The following is a 21,323-nucleotide window of genomic DNA, read 5'->3' as shown; positions in this document are numbered from 1 at the left end:
GTTGGTGATGCCATCCAGCCATCTCATCCTCTGTCGTCCCCTTCTCCTCCTGCCCCCAATCCCTCCCAGCATCAGAGTCTTTTCCAATGAGTCAACTCTTCGCATGAGGTGGCCAAAGTACTGGAGTTTCAGAAGTCCCTTAACTGTGTCTTATTTTGTGAATTTTAGTGTTTCAAGGTTTGTAGTGTGAAACCAGTCTGGGGACACAGTTTAAATATAAGGCTAAACCTAGTGGGTACTGGATTGAATTTGTCAACTTTAATAATAGCCAGTTATTGTATCAGCACAGTGACTTTGAGAATACCCAGAATTGCAATTTGGCAGCAAACTGGCCGAGCACAGGCAACTCCAGAGAACCAGGAAGCAGGCCTTTTTTGATAGGGCGTGGGGGAGGGAGGCAGGGAGGCCTGGCGAGGGGCAGTAATAAGCAGAATCTTTTGCAGGAAGAGGCCTCTCATTGGTTGGGTAACTACAGTTTCTGATTGGCTGGGCTACCCAGGGGACAACAGATGGTTTTCTTCCTATTGGATAGCCAGTAGGCATCACCCTCATCTCCAGATGTTAGAAGTAACTGGGTTCGAAGTGAAGCTGGCCAGTTGGACTGTAGAACTTTCCTCCTTGTCCTGTCCCCTTTGGTGTTCAAGGGCAGGCTTTACCAGGCATGTGGTATTACAAAAAGGATTGCCTTCTGTTTTTACGTTTTGAGGTGGGTTTTTTTCCCTTTTATCCACACTACTTGGTTTGTGAGTTCTTAATGCCCCAACCAGGGATCAAACCCAAGCCGTCAACAGTGAAAGCACAGGATGCTAACCACTGGACTGCTGGGGAATTCCCAATTTGATATCTTTTAAAGCTTAAGATTTTGTGAAATTTGGGGGTTTGTTTAAAGAAATTAATGAGTTTATATAGGAAACTGTAAGTGAGCTAATAGAGAAATTATATTTTACAGCGTGTTTTGTTTTACTACAACTAGATTGGTCAAGCAAGGATGGTTTAGTATTGTGAAATGTCATAATGTGTTTAGTAGACAAAATTCATATGGTCTTCCATAATATCAGAATCAGTTCAATTCAGTTGCTCGGTCATGTCCAACTCTTTGTGACCCCATGAACCACAGCACTCCAGGCCTCCCTGTCCACCAACTCCCGGAGTCCACCCAAACCCATGTCCATTGAGTCAGTAATGTCATCCAACCATCTCATCCTCTGCCATCCCCTTCTCCTGCCCTCAATCTTTCCCAGCATCAGAGTCTTTTCCAATGAGTCAGCTCTTTGCATCAGGTGACCAATGTATCAGAATAACCTTTAATAACACAATAGTCGTTCCTGAAAACCTAAAATGGACTTTGCTTATTATGTTGAGGAAGAATTTTGTATCTTCAACAACAGACATTTCTGGAGACATGCCAATTAAAACAACAAAAGAATATGTCTAATATTGGTCTTTAATGTGAAAGTTCATGGTGGATTCATAAAACAAGAGGTGTACTTTTGAGAAGGAAGAGAAATTTTGCATTTTTTTTTAAATTTTCTGTGCAGGACCATGGTAGTGTTCCATTTATCTGAATCAGTCTTTCCCCTAAGTAAAAGTTTTAAATTCTGTGTATTTCCTATATTTTGAGTTAAGTTAGTATATAATATGAGATTTAGTTTACAAAGAGCTTCACTAGTGGCTCAGACAGTATAGAATCTGTCTGCAGTGCCGGAGACCCAGGTTCAATCCCTGGAGAAGGAAATAGCAACCTACTTTAGCATTCTTGACTGGGAAATTCCATGGACAGAGGAGCCTGACGGGCTACCTAGAGTCCATGGGGTCGGAAAAGAGTCAGACGCAACTTGGTGACTAAACAACAAAGAAGCCAAAATAAAATATACAAAGGCAAGTGACAAGAACTTCCAAGACAGTGGTTTTGTGTCAACCCATGGGCCGGTTAATGTTCCCTCGGCTGCTGCTTTTGCCCAGTAAGCCTCTGCATCACAGACTGATCTACAGCTTGTACAATCTGAATGTGTATTTCATCCTGCAGTTTTAAGATTTGAGCCAGGGTCTCACATTTGTTTTTATTGGGTATTTTCCCCTTAACTGTACACAGATAAAGCTTATGACAATTGCTTTTTGTTTTTCCTAACCGGAAATAGCAAATGTCACCTGAGGGATTTGGCTGATGTGAATCTTAATGCATTTGTAGGTAAAAGATAACCACTCATCTTTCTTGGGAAACTGTATCAGTGTTCCCTAAAGAAACAGAACCACTAAAAGATATTTACATATACAAAGAGATATATTATAATGAATTGGCTCACAGAATTATAAAGACAGATAGCCAGAAATGATCAACCTTCTGCAAGATAGAGACCCAAGAAAGTTCTCAACTGAGCCCAAAGCCCAGGAATCAACAGTGGAAGTCCAAGTCCAGAGAACTGAGGGAACTGATGGTTGGAAGTTCCAGTCTGAGGGCAGAAGATCAGTGCGTATCAATCAGTCCAGTTCACAGAGCAAACTCTTGTCTTTATCTACTTTTTTCTGTTCAGACCCTCGACAGATTGGATGGTGCCCACCCAAACTGGACAGGGCAATCTGCCTTACTCAGTCCACCAACTCAAATGTTAATCTCATTTGAAACATCTTCACAGACACACCCAGGAGCAATGTTAAGGCAAATACCCACACCTGTATAACCCAGTCAATTTGACACATAAAATCAACCTCATGAGAACAGGGCTTTACAACTGTCTTAATCATCTTCTCACTTTTGTATTTACTCCTTACTGCTAGTCAGCCTCACCTCTAATCCAGTTTCTCCCATTCATTAAGCTGTAGTTTTCCCTTTGGGAGTTATCTTCTGTGTCTATTTATACTTCTTTTGGGTAACATTGATAAAGTCCATGTGTAGATGTTCTTGTTGGCACCCAACTTAGAAAAACCAAATACTCTGCTTAGAACATACTGAGAAGCAGATTTATTTAAACCAGGATCTTACTGTGATTTACTTCAGATTTATCTTTCAGTAAGAAATAATGTGCTTAAATTTCCTAATCATATTTTTATAATAGGCTGCCAACCTTTACTCAGTGTTCTCATAAAATGATAACTCTCAGGGAGTATCCCTGAAAATGAAAACCTAAATATTCTCTCTCATATAGGGGTAGGGTATCTCTTCCTCTCTCCATATTCCTGCTTGGGTCCATAAAATATTAGCTATTGGGATTCCCTGGTGGCTCAGATAGTAAAGAATCCACTTGCAATGCAGGAGTTTGATCCCTGGGTTGGAAAGATCCACTGGAGAAGGAAATGGCAATCCACTCCAGTATTCTTGACTGGGAGATCCCATAGACAGAGGAGCCTGGTGGGCTACAGTCCATTGGGTCATAAAATGTCAGACAGGACTGAACAACAAACACTTTCATCAGATATTGAGGGTAGAAAAGGCCTGGCCGTTTTATCTCCCCAAGGAAGACTGTTCTGTTGACATTCCTTAGAGGCATCTTCTAAGAGGTCCTCCAGCCTATGACTTCCTCTTCTATTTGTGATCCATGGACTGAGAAAGAGTGCTCTATTCCCATAAGCTTGTTCTAAGTGTGCTTCGGGGGAAGAAAAGCCTTAATTCTTATCTTAACCCAAGTTATGTTCTTTAATCTGTCTTAACCACTAATAAAGTAGGTAATCTGAACCTACCTGTCTTCTCAGTTTTATTCAAAACCCAGAGAGGAGGTATGGTCATCTTTGAAATTTTAAAAATCTGACATTTTGAAGACCTTGGGTTAAATGGGTTTGGTAGAATACATGGTTAGTCACCAACTCAGTATTCATGCTCTACTCTTACAAGAGCCCAGTTTTCAGGGGAATAGAAATATGTTGAGCTCTAAAAGCTTTATTTTCCCTCTCAATTTGGGCTTATCAGGATCCATTTGGCCTGGTTCTGATTAATGACATGTAAATAGAAATCTCTTACAGGGATTCTGGAAAAGCTATTCTTTTCAGATAAAAAACAGAATCATCTGTCTTGGGTCTTTTATTCTATATCCCTTCCACTTTCTTCCCTGGAACACAGATGGGATAACTGGAGCTAAGGCAGCTATTTTTTACAATGAGGAAAAGTCCAAGAGAATTAAAGACCTAGACCTTCACATTCTTAAGATGTTTAACCAGCGCCAGCAACTGTCTTCCCCTGAATTTACTGTTCTGCAAGAAAAAAATACTACTTTAGAACAAACTATAGTAAATTGCTTCTTGTATTATCTGTTGCCAAATGCCGTTCCTGTGGGATACAGTTTCTAATGAAAGAGACCGCTTAGCCCCTGTGCTACAATATTATTCCTGCTTTGTTCAGTTGACTTGGTAAGGATAGGATGAATTGTAAAGGTAACAATTCTACAAATTATTAGAGGTTTAAAATGGAATTTGGCCAGTCTGTATTTGTGACAAAGAGCCTATGAATTTATAACTGGGCAAGTTGGTTGCCACAGTGTATCCTCCATTGCTTTAAGGAATGAGTCACCTGTAAAAACCAGGAATGTTCTGCTTGATTAACAGTTTGCAATGTATTGCTGTACTGACTACTCTCAGCAGGATTTTGAAGTGGTTTGATAGATAGTAATTGATTATATTCATCTTAGAGTAAGTATTTCCTAGTGGAACTGTATTCCACTTTGATTCTGTTTGACCTTTGAAACGTACGCAGAATAGACTGGTACACTGAGCTCCCTTATAGTCACTACCCACCTTCAACAACTGTCAGCTCTGGTCAAACTTGTTTCATCTGTACTGCCACCCATCTCCCCACCCTTGCCCCCTGCCATGACCCACTGGATTATTTTGAAGCAGATGTGAGATATTTCATCTACAAATGTTTCAGTGTGTATCCCTGAACATAAGGGCAGTTTTAAAAAATATAACCACAGGATCACTGTTAGGGCTGGACTCCACACTTTGACTGCCAAGGACACAGGTTCAATCTCCGGTCAGGTTTCTCAGGTCCCACAAGCTACATGATGTGGCAAAAAAATAAAGTTTTATAGATGACATTTTTGCATTTGATTTGTTTTCTTACCCTATTTTGGTTTTTTTTCCGTGCAACTTGTAAAGTTTCCTGACTTCTTCATTTTACTGATTGCACCCCCATTTGGTCTCTTAACATGTTCCTTTGACCCCTGAACTTCCTATAAACTAGAAGTTTGAAGTTCACCTACTTCCTTTAATTTTTTCTCAGTAATTTTTCATGGATGCTATTCTTTTTTGTTGCTATGTTTTTCACAGCTTCTTAAACAGTATGACTCAGTGATTGAAAGGCGAAGTCTTAGGGAATTCCCAGGTGGCCCGATGATTAGGAGTTGGCATTTCACTGCCTTGACCCTGGTCAAGAAACTAAGATCCCATAAGCCATGTGTCGTGGCAAAAAAAAAGAAAAGTCACTATAAATTAATTCCTTTCTTTGGCCTTCAGAAAGCACAGCTAATAAATATTAGCTGGTTGGTGGTTGCCAGAGTCTGTGGGGATGAAGAGAATGGGTTTCTATTAATATGTATCATGGGGGAATTAGGCAGGTGATACTAAGTTTGAATAGGGAACTGGGGTAGTGGACATACAATTCTGTGCATTTGTTAAAACTCATGGACTTATATTTTTAAAAATCCATCAGGATGTGTTAAGAAAGATAGAATACAAATCATGACAAATGAATCTAAGTGTATTACAAGTGAGTCACATAACCACACTCTGTGAAGTTAAGTAAATTTTTCACCGGAGTGTAGGTTAGAAATTCTGAAACGACTTTGTCTATTTTTATTTGTACTGTTCAGTAAATAAGTAAATATATTATAGACCATCAGAGCCAGGTTTCTAACTTAGAGAAAGAAATTACAAATGAGAAATGGGAATTCATTCTGTTGCTGAATTGGAGTCAGAGGTGTCAGTATGGATGGACTCCTTTACTTATAGATGATAGATAAATATAGACATGTGCATGCATTATATTTGCATATAATTTTTTCCTACCTCCATTGAAAAGGGCTATAAGCAATGGGATCCCTGTAGCAATGAGCATATCTACATCCAGATCTTGACTTTTATTTTTTATTTAAGATTTTTTTTTTTTGGTATGGACCATTTTTAAAGTCTTTATTGAATTTGTTACAATATTGTTTCTGTTTTATGTTTTGTTTTTTTTTGTTGTTTTTTTTTTGGCGGTGGGGCAGTTTGAGGCATGTGGGGTCTCAGCTTGCTGACGGGATAGAACCCACAACCCCTGCACTGGAAGGCAAAGTCTTAACCACTGGACTGCCAGGGAAGTCCCAGTATCTTGGTTTTTAAATATCATTCTTTAATAAGAGAAATCAGGACTCCTTGAAGAACTGTACTGATTCCAGGACTGGAGTAGAGAAAATAAAAGATGAGACGAGAGCATCTGGTGGTGCCAACCCACTTAAAAAAAAAACAACAGCATATCAAAGGGACACAGAAGCCATCCAGAATGCCCAAACTGAAACAAATTGAACAATAAAATAAGGATAGTATTGATATTTAATTACAAGCCAAAGAACAATACTCATGAATCTATACTGATGTCAACACCTAAACAAAGAAATGGGGCCAGTGGGGGAGAAAAGTGACAGCATTTTCTTTCATAAGGATTTCAGTTACAAACACAGAAGGAATATGAGAAATAGAAAAAGACCATCAGAACACAACAGTACCTTGCTACAGGCGAGATAAGATCCACCAATGAGTAGAAAGAAATTTAAACAAATGGGATATTTGCATAGTCTCAAAATAGGCCCTCCTCCCTTCCCCACCCCACTCCTGAATCAATTACAAAGGAAAAATTAGTAACTTCTCTGTGGTGAATCCTGACTGACACCACCTCAGCCAAGGGATCAAGGTTAATATCACCACAGAGATCAACATGTACTTTTTTCCCCTACCTAAACCAATGCGTTTTAGATAGAGAAAGCTGTATTAGTAATAAAATGTTATTTGGTTTTGGTTTCTAATAGTAAACACCTTTTCAAAGCAACATAGTACTTTATATATAGCACTGTCACAGTTCATAAGGTATTTTCACATGTTATTAATATTTATTTAATCCTCATAATAACTCTGTAACATTGATATTTCCATCTATATATATACTTTTAACCATCTGCATTTTCTAGATGAAATCAAAGTCTGGACAGGACAAATGATTTCCTTCAGGTCAAATGGTGAATTAATAGCAGAGCCAAGAATCAACTTCATGTGCTCTGAATTCAAGCCCAAACTTCTTTACCAAGAAATGATCTTAAAAATAGTAGGTGGAGAAGGAAATGGCAACCCACTCCAATACTCTTGCCTGGAAAATCCCATGGACTGAGGAGCCTGATAGGCTATAGTCCATGGGGTCGCAAAGAGTTGGACACGAAATGAAACTATTTGTATGGTGATCTGCCCTTCTTCAAGATTCAAGTTAATCATTTTATGGCCCAAGATGAACCATTTGGTGCCAAGATTATCCCCAAATGCATCTTATGGGTGAGGGGCCTGGTGCCATTCTGAGTTTTAAGACATTCCTTTCTTTCATTAACAGACTGCTGGTGACTATATAACATCCAGCTGAAGACTAGCAGGGGGGCACTCTTTCTGCCCCCTTCTGATGCCTATGTCAGAAGCTTTTTCTATCTCCTTTATACTTTAATAAAACTTTATTACACACACACACACAAAAATAGTAGGAACTATGGTTAATGATTATAAAGAGCTCTAAGTAAATACAGAAAATATTAGGCATTTTTACTTTGTATGTTGATATTTATATATCTATAATATCTATTCATATATTCTAGAATACATATCATGAAAACATATATGATAGTTTATTGTTTGTCATATTTTTCAGAGTCCCTTTAATTCTAGTAAGAAAACCTAGAGGTTTCAAAGGCCATACTGGATCACTTCTATATGGCATTAAAAGGAAAAAAAACCACCATCAGAGTCCAGGAATTAAGCACTATGCATGTTCCATTTTGAGGCTGGAAAGATAGGGGAAAAAATCTGAAGCTATCTGCCCATAGGTAGAGTAAAGCAGATAAGATGTTTAAAATTTGCAGAAACCAATTAGTAAGTTGACAGTTTAAAAGAGTAATGCTCTTTTGTGATCATTCTGCTCTATTAATATTCTGACAGCGTGTCTATTCACATGCAGCTGGTACTGAATGCTTGATAATATAATTCACAATAAACTGAAAGTACAGATGGTGTAGATATGATCATTGTACTGCTTGCAAAATTTGGGTACCAGTATCTAACTCCGGGGGAAGACAACCCTCTATAGAGGGCACAAATAAACAGTTGTCCTGTAATAAGTTAATACTGAGTCATGGTCTTAACTGACAGTGAAGTCTTTCTTACTTGGTCCAAATTACTGTCTTTATTTAAAAGAGATACTCAGTGAGGTAAATTAGTCTTGTCAAATTCTCACCGTTTACATTTTTCAAAGTAATTCCCACATTTAAGTGGATGAAGGATAGAACTGGAAGAAGCTTCTCTTAATTTTAGGATAGAGATAAACAGCAAGGTTGAATAATTCACAGCTTGATAATGCATGTGACAAAGTGAAAACTTTTTTATCACAAGGCCTTGAATATATAAATATTCAAGAAATAAAATATATAAATATTGTATATTCTACATATATAAATATTTAGAAATAAAAGAATAAAATCAAATATACAACAATTTTTACCTCTTTAGGTATCAATATTGATATCAATATATCGTTAGGACAAGATTATAGAACATATTTTAGGACAAGAAACACCAGCTTCTATTGTATACGTTGGCCTGTTTGTAGAAAAGGTTAGGACTGAAAGACTCTTTTAAGTGAGAACTGTAGTTAAAATAGCATATTTCCTAAGTATTCTTTATCACCTGACCTTGCAGTTTGGCCTCAAATTTGGACTTAATTGAACTTAATTTGGACTCCAAATTAAGTTCCAAGAAGCCAGGTGCTTACCTCATGACCAGCACTTTCTTAGGTTCAGAGCAACAGTGAGATTTTTTATTGCCATTTTGGCACTGAAGTCTGCAGGGGAAACAGACACTGCTTTAACAGATGTTCTGATTTGGAATGAGGTTGCAAAAACCTCTCCTCTCCACAGCTCCTGTTCTGTATGTAAGATGTACCCTTCCATCAGAGCAGAACCTGCATCTCTTGGTTCTCTGATCAAAGACTAAAACTTTTCTTTGGAAGCAGACTGAACCATGCTTGGTCTTGATCTACTGGCTCAAAAGACACCAGGCAGAAGGTGCCTTTTTGGGGACCAGCTGGGGAGGATCTGTAACAAAATATATGTGTTAGTACTGGGTTCAAGATGTAACAAAATGTGTAGTGTAGGACAGTGTCAAAAATGAAAGAAAAAGAAAGCCAGTGTATCCTCTATATCCCTATTTCTAAAACAATGCTCTGTGAGGCTTTGAATAAATGTTTAATGATGATAATAACCAGCAGAAACTGAGGAGATGGCTAGAAAGAATTTCAGAGTATACTTCAAATTAACTTTTCAAATCAGAGATCTAGCTTACATGGTAGTATTTTCATTCTTATACAGACCTCTGTTATTCAGCTATTGTTGACCTGCTCTGTTCCAGGCAATATGGTAAGTGCTTGGGATGTAGAAATAAACTACAGCCTTTCTTTCTCAGAGCATATTAGTGTGTGGAGATACTGGGGAGAATGTGACCCTCCACATCAGCACTTAAAAATGCTCATTTCATTATGATTAACACACAAAAACAAACACACTATCGCATGCATGTAGAGCTATATTTTATTTTTGTTTATATTGGACTGGCCGCAAAGTTTGTTTGCATTTTTTCATAATGTGACCCTATATATATGAATCAAATTGTTTTAGATTAAATAACCTATCAGAAATATCTTTATAAATTATTACATATAGGGCCACCTCATTATTTTTGATGGCTCTACCATGTGGATGTGTCATAATTTGCCCATTCCCTTACAAAATAGGTTATCCTGAATGTCCAAAGCTGCAGCCAGTCTTTACATACCTGTGCTGGTTTTTCTATAGGATAGATTCCTCAGCATGGTCTCTCTTGTATTTTAATGTGTCTGGCCCCACTCCTTCTGCCTTTTTCTTCTCAGAATACAAACGTAATGTGTGAGCTGCCATCCTGTGTCTGCGTGCTAAGTCGCTTCAGTCGTGTCCAACTCTTTGCGACCCTATGGACTAAAGCCTACCAGGCTCCTCTGTCCATAGGATTCTCCAGGCAAGAACAGTGGAGTGGGTTGCCATGCCCTCTTCCAGGAGAAGAACTTCCTGACCCAGGGATTGAACCCATGTCTCTTACGTCTCCTGCATTGGCAGGCAGGTTCTTTACCACTAGTGCCACCTGGGAAGTCCAACATTAAGGTCTGGTAGCTTGAGTATCACAGTCATTTGCCTACATATGAATTTTAGAGTTCATTTTGTATCTTGTGTCTAGGAGATAACTAGCTATCCTGACTGCCAGGGATATGGCATCAGAAAGAGCCTATTTTTTTTGATGACACTGATGAACATCTGTATCAGCCCTGCCCTGCTTACCTGGAGACTTCTTGTGATGGAAGATAATTAAATATCATTATTCTCAAATCAGTGTCAGATGGAAATGGTGGGAGCTCAATATTCTGGAATCAGTGAAACAAAACAGTTTTAATATTTGTTACTAGCACACTTATGAAATGATTATAAATTACATTCTCAGGATTACTTTTCGGTGGATAAAAACTCACAAAGAAACAATTTAAAATGGTAGAATTTATTTCATATAATGATAAATATGTATGCACATATACTATTTAAAAAATAATCATGTGAACTATAATCATTATAAAACATAAGTCAGCCTTAATTTAATATTATCAGAGTAAAAGAGCACGTAAAGTCAAATATTGTTGCGTTTCCTTTTCAAAGTTAAGATACATAAAAGATTTAGCACGTTCTATTTTATGTTCAGTTTTCATGTTACTATCATTAGGTATAAATACCCTTAGGAATGTGCCAACTTATAACTTACATTCAAATAACCAAAGTCCTATTACAATTATTGAAGTAGGATAAATCACCTAAAATAAGTAATCTAAAAAAATACTAGCCTAAATTAAAACCCTGAGGAATTAAAATCTTTTTACATACATCATAGATTTGGTTAAGTGCAATTCCATGTTTGTACTACTTTATTTAAGGTCATACTTGGTAAGGCATAGTAAAAATAAAATCTACCTAAATTACCATCTAAATCTATATTTTATTTCTTGCAATAAAGTTGTTTGTTTCTCCAAAAAAGTAGTTTTTGCACGTCATTCTGGACCTCTTCACCACCTGCTGGCTTATTTGCTTTATATACAGTAGTCAAGAGTTTTGCTCTAAGCTGAGCTGCCTTTATATACGGTAGTTCAGACAAAGTGCATCTGAAGAACTACATGCTTGAGAGTTCATGTCCGTGTTCAATCATGGCCTGCACAAACTGCTTGAAGACTCGGTCCATGTAGGTGGACTGCCTTGGCCAGATTCCCTCCAGAAAACCAATATGGCCTCCGTAAGAAGTAAGGACCAAAGCAACATTAGGGTTTTGCTTAGCAGTTTCTATTGGAATAGCTTGATGAAAAATGGGGGATGGTCGGGCAGGAGGGTGGATAAGAGAGGGGAAGGAGAGAGAAAAATATATATCAACTGTTGTTAGGAAAAGTGTGCAACTTTATCATTTCTAATCATTTTAAACCAAAATACTGTTAAACAAATATTCATAATGAGTATGGCTAATCAGATAAGTCTAATTTATATCAACCACCCATATTCTTCTAACAGTTCATGTTCACGTTCATATACTGGATCATCATTTTTGGAAGAATCAATCGATTGGTTATAACAAAAGTACAGGCCTAGTCTTCTTCTGAGAAATTAAATAATTCAAGAAATGGTAAATACTTCCACTATGCTATAAGATTCCCACTTAGGTGTTATACCAAGGGAAAAAAAAACAAATCTTATTACCTTTGTGAGAGTTATAAATTCACTATGTATGACTTGGTTAACTTTACATGAAGTAAGATTCCTGAGGCCAATTGGTGGCTGTGTTAAGAATCCAAAATTATAGATACGATTTATAAAAACATATATAGATAGCAAAAAAAACAATGGCATAAAATACTCCCCAGCGGTAACAGAGTTTATCTTTGGGTGGTAAAACATTGGTGATTATATGTTTTCTTCTCTGAATTTTTATTTATAGTTAAGCTCTCCCTACTCCACACCCTTCAATGGAACGGAAGGTAATTTTACTGTAGAACAACTGAGACCAGTTCAATAAAGGGCTGCCGCAGGACCCCAACTGCCTGTTTAGGTGATACTCTAACCTGACCTTTCACTACATTCTTTGAAGAATAAACCTAGAGACCCTAGATCAAGGCCTAGGAAGCCAAGTCCTTGTCCTAAATGGGTCCTGAACTCAGATCCTTATCCGGCCAGCTACACCTAAAACAGAACATCTATCTTGGGATCAAATGTGAGAACTTAAGGGGAGGGGCAGATGAAATGACTTGATACTATTTTTGCTTTTCCTTTTTCATCTTACATTAAGGGCTTAGATTTAAAGTGCTTCATTTGTCTCTGATGGAATTATTAAGAGCCCCACTTTCACATTCTGGATGCACTCAGGAATTTCTAACACACTGATAGTTACAGTCATGTCAGCAGAACAAAAGGCTGGGCCATGGGAGGCATGTGAAAGATGTTGGCTGCCTGTGCTCTCAGAATGCAGACAATTGTCCACTATATTCAGTGTGGCCTGGGAAAGAGTAAGAAATAATGAGTCTAAACTCCAACCAAGGTCAAAACAAGTTAAATGCTGGGAAATTTTTGTTGGTGGAAGAAGAGCCTGTGAAATATAAAAACAGATGGAGAAATACTAGACTTCCTTAATCCAATGAAAATAGGCTAAACAATCTCCATGATTTTCAACTGATATTAAAGTTCACAGTTTAGGGAATTTCCTGGTAGTCCAGTGGTTAAGACTCCACGTGCTCACTGCCAAGCACCCAGGTTCAATTGCTGTTTGGGGACCTAAATTCCCACAAGGCTGCACAACGTGGCCCAAAAAAAGTTCATGGTTTAATTTTCTGATTTGTGGTCAAAGGCCAAGAGTTCCAGCCGTCTAAAACTACTTTGATTTAATCATAAATCACACAATGATATCCTGTAGAGAGATGGTAAAGTGACATTTTTTAAAAATTTGGGGGATTTTATGAAATTTTGGCAATACATATGTGCTGTGTTTGTACTCAGAATAGTTTATTTTAATAAAGTACTTGGGGAAAATGTTTTTAAATTATTTAGGGGAGAAATAAGAAAAAAGTCTTATAAGAAGCTTTGTGAAGTTTCATTAGAAATAAATTAGAGGTCAAATCTATTTATCCTTAAGATAGGTATGATTACTGATAGGCATCTTACATTGCTTTAATGTATGAACACAGGCATGTATATTTTTGTTACAAAATTATATATATCTTGAATTAAGAGAGTGAGGAAGTTAACTTGGGCATAATTTTCTTCTATACAGTATCCAGGGGTAAAACAAACTCCCTTCGGATATGACTTTATTGTCTGAATGTGCTACATTCATTGAGTTATCCAAGGACATCTTATTAATAAAGTCTCAAGCTCTCTTCTAAGTTTAAAAGGGGAGTAATATTCCCCTTTACAAAGCTTTCTGTATAGGAACCTCAGGAAGAAAAGGCCAACTATGTCAATGTACTCTTGAGGTAAAGGTACTATAACATAGCCTGTACAAAGAACACATATTTGATAAGAAAGAGAGGTTGTAAGAATGAATACAAGCAAAATACTGAGAGCCATAATTTGTTCTGAGGCTCTCACAGTAGACTAGAGAAGAATATATGAAAATGTTTAAAGTGATCTGAAGCATTTAGATACTAAATTATGAGTATCAAGCTATTTTTTTTTCTGTTTATCACAGTGGAAAGCAGTATATGAGTGACATTTTGGTTCTTATTATTGTATTTTCCCACAAAGAACATTATTTGTAAACAGTTGATTCATGTCAAAATGTATACAAAGATGTTAATTTACCATGACTGGGTGAAAAAACATCATCCACAGAATTCAGACACAACACCGGAATCCCTACTGACTTCAGTCTCCGATTTGGACTGGCATCAGTGTAATAGTCATCAATTGTCCGGTAGCCAAACATGACAGAAGTGAATCGTTTATCAAATTCTCTTATGGATTTAGCCTGAAAAACAGAAAACTACTATATATGTTCCTGGAATCAAAAGAAGAAATAAAAATATTACATAAAGTTTCTCTCCTACCTTCATGACATGATCCATGTCAATTTGTTTTACAAACATATGCCGGTGCCTGGAAACAAAATTTCAAAAATAAAAAAATCAAGGTCATTCCCATCTCAAACACACCTAATAATAAGTAATTTAGCACAGGACATAAAGTTATTACTCAATAAAATACTTATTGGCCTTCCCTGGTGGCTCAGTGGTAAACAGTCTGCCTGCCAGTGCAGGAGACGTGGGTTCGATCCCTGGGTTGGGAAGATGCCCTGGAGGAGGGCATGGCAACCCACTCCAGGATTCTTGCCTGGGAGACCCCATGGACAGAGGAATCCAGGGGGTCGCAAAGAATTGGACACAGCTTAGCAACTAAATAACGATAAACAACAACAAAATATTTACTTAATCAGACATAGCAGGAATATATTGGTAATTGTTCTGAAGACTCTTTTTAAAGATTATTTCTTTTATTGAATGAATCTTTGAATTCTATAGGGCTTTACCATTTTGACAAGTTTCATACATATGATTTCATTATATATAATACTGTGTGTGCTCAGTTATGTCCCAACTCTTTGCAACCCTTTGGACTGTAGCCTGCAGGCTCCTCTGCCTATGAGATTTTTTGAGGAAAAAGTACTGGAGTGGATTGCCATTTCCCTCTCCAGGGGATCTTCTGGACCCAGGGATTGAACCCACGTCTCCTGTGTCTCCTGCATCTTTTAAAAAATCCCCTACCCCTGTACTGCCCCTCCCTCTATCCCTCTCTCCACTGGTAACCATTAGTTTGTTCTCTGTCTGTAAGTCTGCTTCTTTTTTGTTTTATTTGTTGTACAACTATTTGTTGTATTTTTTAGATTCCACACATAAGTGATACCATACAGTATATGAAGCACCTGAAGACATTTTTTTAAAGGTACTTTTTTCTTAATTATGGAAGAAGCGACCAGTGCGCAATAATAAACAAAAGTGTTGTTTCATAACAAACTGTACCTACACACTGATGCTATGAAGCCAATTTGGCCAAAAAGGCCCCCACTGAAGCCAGAAGCTTTCAACTGGGTAAATCAACTGAAGATTTACTGTACTCTTTAAATTGGTGTACTGAAAATTAGGATTTATATTTTTGTGTACCTATTTTTAAATGTTGGTCATTTTTCTTGTATAACTCACATTTTAATCCAAATCTTTCTCTTCACTTTTCTTACTGCTGTCCTCCATTTCAGTGATCATGAATAAAAATATGATTCTTTAGTATTTCTAGCAATATTTTATAGTCAACATCCGTGATGTAACAAAGAGGTTGTTCTTTAAATATTTTTTTAATTTAAAAAAAGAATAGGTTAAGTATTTTTTAAATAAAGTAATTTTTAACTAAGGTATGTACGTTGTTTTTTCATAAAAAAAAAAAAAAATTGGGCTGTGCCACTAGACAGAATCTTAACCACTAGACTGCCTGGGAACTCCCCAAAAAGTTGACAGTGTCTCATGTCAACTTTCAGGGTAAAAATGGTTTTCAATTAAGTTATGTGCAAATTTACTTTTTATTTAAAGTTGTCAATTCACTTTAAAATGCACAGTAACAGTCATCAAAAAATAAACAGAAACATTCCATGTTCTTTGTTATCATACTGTTTAACTGTTAGAAGATAACTAAACAATTTCAGAAGGGGACAACAGAGGATGAGATGGCTAGATGCCATCACCGACTCGATGGACATGAGTTTGAGTGAACTCCAGGAGTTGGTGATGGACAGGGAGGCCTGGAGTGCTGTGATTCATGGGGTTGCAAAGAGTTGGACACGACTCAGCGATTGAACTGAACTGAAACAATTTCAGAAAAAAACTAATTCACAGATAATATTTTGGTAATGTTAAGAATTGTGGGGGCTGAGAATATCCTTATTTTAGGGGCATGCTCCTAAGCCTCTAAAACAAACTATGTTCATAACACAAGCTTTAAAAAACATATTATTTAGCTCTGAAAACACTTAACACATTAGTTACTACCCAGGGGAGAATTAGGTACTAATAAGATTAGCGACAAGTAGAAAATCCAGGGAAATAGCCCATAGTTATTCAACACATTCAGTACTATTGTTTTTATTCTTTTAGAATAATTTAGAACAGTGATGAAATGGTGATCTTCAAAATGGGGCAGAGAGACTAGAGGTTGTACAAGGTACATCGTGGTACAGAAAGAAAACATCAGAGCTCTTATCTATATTTTTAGCTTATACATAAACCCTTTTTATTTTTGTACATATTGACAATAGAAAGATTAATTTGTTACAGTATATAACATAATAGTGCATATAATAAATATATATACACATTAGCAGTGTTGTCCTTTAAAACATTTTACTGTGGCACTCCAAAAAATTTGGAGACACTAGGTGTTTAAAATGACTTACTTATTCACGGAAGACTGGAGACAAGTTGTCAAATAATAATTAAAAAGCAGCCAGTTCAGTGGTTTCTCCAATGACTCCGAGCAAGCAAAGGTATTCCAACCAACTGAAAAAGTTGCAGCTGCCTTCAAAGGAGTTTTTGGTCCAATTTTGCCCAAATAATTTAAAAGCAGCATTCTAAAATGAGGAAAAACAAAACAGTGACTATATCACAAGACATCCTATTTCTAATTGTGGACTTTTAACTATGGAGAAGAAACATAAACCAGTGTGTCTAACCCCTTTATCTTGGAAAACCATGAAAATATCTTCTTTCTTTCCTTCTGTTCACATATTTATCTTGAGAATGGATAAATATGGATAGAGAATTTGAGAATGGGACAAAGCATACTGTTGTTAGTTAAATGTGCATCTTTCTTGGAGGTAAAACATCAGGAAAATCCATCATAAGAGTGGTTTTCTTTTTCTTTTTTGAAAATTATGTTGGGGTCTATTAAAAATTGGCAATTCCCTGGCCCCCCGCCCCCTAGCTGAGTATTTAACTTACTATGGGAGGGGTATTTCAGGCAAACTTTTTCTATAAAGGGCCACAAAGCAAATGGGTTCTGGTGGCCCTAAAATCTCAGTCACAACCATCAATACTTAACCTTGTGACTGTATTTTAAAACAGCTATAGACATGTGTGAAGGAATGGACATGGCTGTATTTCAATAAAATATACATAGACATTGAAATTTGAGTTTCATATACTTTTCACATGTTGTGAAATAATCCTTCTTTTCCAACCATTGAAAAATATCATAACCATTCTTAGCTCTTGCACAAAAACAGTCAGATTTGGCTTCCGGCTTGGCACAGGTGAAAGATCACAAGTGGTTTTCAAATGTGTTTGCACACTGAAGTCACCTGAGGAGTTCTAAAAACTCTGACTGATTTCTGGGTCTCACCTGGAGATTCGGAGTAATTGGTCTGGGTGGCCATTCCAACTGTCTATGCATCCTTCTCCCTGGGCTTCCCAGGTGGTACTAATGATAAAGAACTGCTCTGCCAATACAGGAGACATAAGAGATGCATATTTGATCCCTGGTTCAGGAAGATCCCCTGGAGGAGGGCATGGTAACCCACTCCAGTATTCTTGCCTGAAAAATCCCTGGCAGGCTCCAGTCCATGGAGTCACAAAGGGTTGGACATGACTGAAGCAACTTGGCACACATGCACACCTTGCTCTCTACAGCAGTGTCTCAGGGCTCCTTGTCTAGAGTTCAGTTGAGTTGAGTTCAGTTCAGTTGCTCAGTCGTGTCCAACTCTTTGAGACCCCATGAATTGTAGCACGCCAGGCCTCCCTGTCCATCACCAACTCCCAGAGTTCATTCAAACTCATGTCCATCAAGTCGGTGATGCCATCCAGCCATCTCATCCTCTGTCATCCCCTTCTCCTCCTGCCCCCAATCCCTCCCAGCACCAGAGTCTTTTCCAATGAGTCAACTCTTCGCATGAGGTGGCCAAAGTACTAGAGTTTCAGCTTTAGCATCATTCCTTCCAAAGAACACCCAGGACTGATCTCCTTTAGGATGGACTGGTTGGATCTCCTTGCTGTCCAAGGGACTCTCAAGAGTCTTCTCCAACACCACAGTTCAAAAGCATCAATTCTTCGGCACTCAGCTTTCTTCACAGTCCAACTCTCACATCCATACATGACCACAGGAAAAACCATAGCCTTGACTAGACGGACCTTTGTTGAAAGTAATGTCTGCTTTTCAATATGCTATCTAGGTTGGTCATAACAGTCCTTCCAAGGAGTAAGCGTCTTTTAATTTCATGGCTGCAGTCACCATCTGAAGTGATTTTGGAGCCCCCCAAAATAAAGTCTGACACTGTTTCCACTCTTTCCCCATCTATCTGCCATGAAGTGATGGGACCAGATGCCATGAATTCGTTTTCTGAATGTTGAGCTTTTAGCCAACTTTTTCACTCTCCTCTTTCACTCTCAAGAGGCTTTTTAGTTCCTCTTCACTTTCTGCCATAAGGGTGGTGTCATCTGCATATCTAAGGTTATTGATATTTCTCCCGGCAATCTTGATTCCAGCTTGTGTTTCTTCCAGTCCAGCGTTTCTCAGGATGTACTCTGCATATAAGTTAAATAAGCAGGGTGACAATATACAGCCTTGACGTACTCCTTTTCCTATTTGGAACCAGTCTGTTGTTCCATGTCCAGTTCTAACTGTTGCTTCCTGACCTGCATATAGGTTTCTCAAGAGGCAGGTCAGGTGGTCTGGTATTCCCATCTCTTTCAGAATTTTCCACAGTTTGTTGTGATCCACACAGTCAAAGGCTTTGGCATAGTCAATAAAGCAGAAATAGATGTTTTTCTGGAACTCTCTTGCTTTTTTGATGATCCAGCGGATGTTGGCAATTTGATCTCTGGTTCCTCTGCCTTTTCTAAACCAGCTTGAACATCAGGAAGTTCACAGTTCACGTATTGCTGAAGCCTGGCTTAGAGAATTTTGAGCATTACTTTGCTAGCATGTGAGATGAGTGCAATGGTGCGGTAGTTTGAGCATTCTTTGGCATTGCCTTTCTTTGGGATTGGAATGAAAACTGACCTTTTCCAGTCCTGTGGCCACTGCTGAGTTTTCCAAATTTGCTGGCATATTGAGTGCAACACTTTCACAGCATCATCTTTCAGGATTTGAAATAGCTCAACTGAAATTCCATCACCTCCACTAGCTTTGTTCATAGTGATGCTTTCTAAGGCCCACTTGACTTCACATTCCAGGATGTCTGGCTCTAGGTGAGTGATCACACCATCGTGATTATCTTGGTCATGAAGATCTTTTTTGTACAGTTCTTCTGTGTATTCTTGCCACCTCTTCTTAATATCTTCTACTTCTGTTAGGTCCATACTATTTCTGTCCTTTATTGAGCCCATCGTTGCATGAAATGTTCCCTTGGTATCTCTGATTTTCTTGAAGAGATCTCTAGTCTTTCCCATTCTGTTGTTTTCCTCTATTTCTTTGCATTGATTGCTGAGGAAGGCTTTCTTATCTCTCCTTGCTATTCTTTGGAACTCTGCATTCAGATGCTTATGTCTTTCCTTTTCTCCTTTGCTTTTCGCTTCTCTTCTTTTCACAGTTATTTGTAAGGCCTCCCCAGACAGTCATTTTGCTCTTTTGCGAACCTCCATCCATAATTCATCAGGCACTCTATCTCTCAGATCTAGTCCCTTAAATCTATTTCACACTTCTACTGTATAATCATAAGGGATTTGATTTAGGTCATACCTGAATGGTCTAGCGGTTTTCCCTACTTTCTTCAATTTGAGTCTGAATTTGGTAATAAGGAGTTCATGATCTGAGCTACAGTCAGCTCCTGTTCTTGTTTTTGTTGTCTGTATAGAACTTCTCCATCTTTGGCTGCAAAGAATATAATCAATCTGATTTCGGTGTTGACCATCTGATGATGTCCATGTGTAGAGTCTTCTCTTGTGTTGTTGGAAGAGGGTGTTTGCTATGATCAGTGCGTTCTCTTGCAAAACTCTATGAGCCTTTGCCCTGCTTCATTCCGTATTCCAAGGCCAAATTTGCCTGTTACTCCAGGTGTTTCTTGACTTCCTTGTCTGGAGTTAGACTTCCTCAACTGTGGTAGAGCAGTCAACCCAAAGTCACTAGTTTTCTTTTCCTACTCCCTCCGGCTGTTTGTCCCTATCTCCTTTCACATATTTTCCTCTTTTCCTTTTGTTCTATCATTTTTCCAGATTCTACTCTAGTTTTACTTTGGTAAAAGGGACAAGGATGGAATTTAACACAGTACACCAGAAATCCAAGTTTGACATTGACAACTAAGAGAAAGGATAATAGTATAAGTTCTGTTTCTCCTATTTTCCATCCTTTATTTCTCTAATTTCTCAGGTTCTGAAATAAGTAAAAATTCTCTCTCATACTTTTTTTTTCCAACCCAGATGGACTACAGAGTGAATGAGATAAGATATTAGATCAAAAATGGAGATTTCAGGGTTTGCTGTTTTTTGGGGTATTTTTGCTGTTGTTGGATGAGGTTTATTGGAAATGTTAACAGCAGAAAGACACAAATGGCTCCACACTGTTTTGAAATTCATCCCAGCTGTAGACTGAGTGACCTGCAGGCTGGACAGATGCCAAAACCCAAGAGCTTCAGCATTTCCATCATGTCAGAATCTCCTTCAGTGATTTCCTGATCCAGGGCAGAGACCTCAGGCTGGAGATTTCCCTTTTGAGAACAACTCTTCATAATGACTGCATTCCTTTTTTTATAGTACATGGCTCCCTAAGCTAGTTAAAGGATAATGCTTCTCTCCTGCAAAGGGGTCATTCTAGTGTCTAGTTGTGGTGGCTCAGTTCTTTGGCTGGCAGTCAAGAGGTTTCTGTGAGGCCAGTGTAATGGGCAAATTGAAAGAGCTAGAAACGAACCTCGTAGGAGCAGGAAGCACCAAGAATAGCTGTGACCAAGTAGGTGGGGACACTTTTGGTTATTACTCAGGAGTAAAATAACATCAAGATACTACCCCATAAAAAGGCCGTGTCACTTTGATA

The 21,323-nt window shown here is 38.0% G+C and overlaps 1 protein-coding gene across 3 annotated transcripts in view; it reads right to left on the bottom strand.

The window, feature by feature from the left end:
* ABHD3 (abhydrolase domain containing 3) overlaps positions 8,734-21,323 on the bottom strand; it is a 59,761-nt gene continuing 47,171 nt past the window's right edge. Inside the window, exons 6-10 of one of the 3 annotated variants that reach the window (XR_001917185.1) lie at positions 16,759-16,932; positions 14,369-14,417; positions 14,124-14,289; positions 10,581-10,663; positions 8,734-9,308 (exon numbers count right to left, since the gene is read on the bottom strand). Coding sequence is in view for 2 of the 3 variants with exons in the window: in XM_018039760.1 (XP_017895249.1) it covers positions 11,455-11,633; positions 14,124-14,289; positions 14,369-14,417; positions 16,759-16,932 (568 nt within the window). In the remaining variant the exon portion in view is untranslated. Of the gene's footprint in view, positions 9,309-10,387; positions 10,664-10,775; positions 11,634-14,123; positions 14,290-14,368; positions 14,418-16,758; positions 16,933-21,323 lie in introns of those variants that run through there. The other 2 variants (XM_018039761.1, XM_018039760.1) reach the window with 2 other exon arrangements.

Source organism: Capra hircus, chromosome 24 (assembly GCF_001704415.2).
Source record: "Capra hircus breed San Clemente chromosome 24, ASM170441v1, whole genome shotgun sequence".
Lineage (NCBI taxonomy): Eukaryota > Metazoa > Chordata > Mammalia > Artiodactyla > Bovidae > Capra > Capra hircus.
Note: the sequence above shows the minus strand (reverse complement) of the source record. Positions and strands in the feature narration are given on the sequence as shown.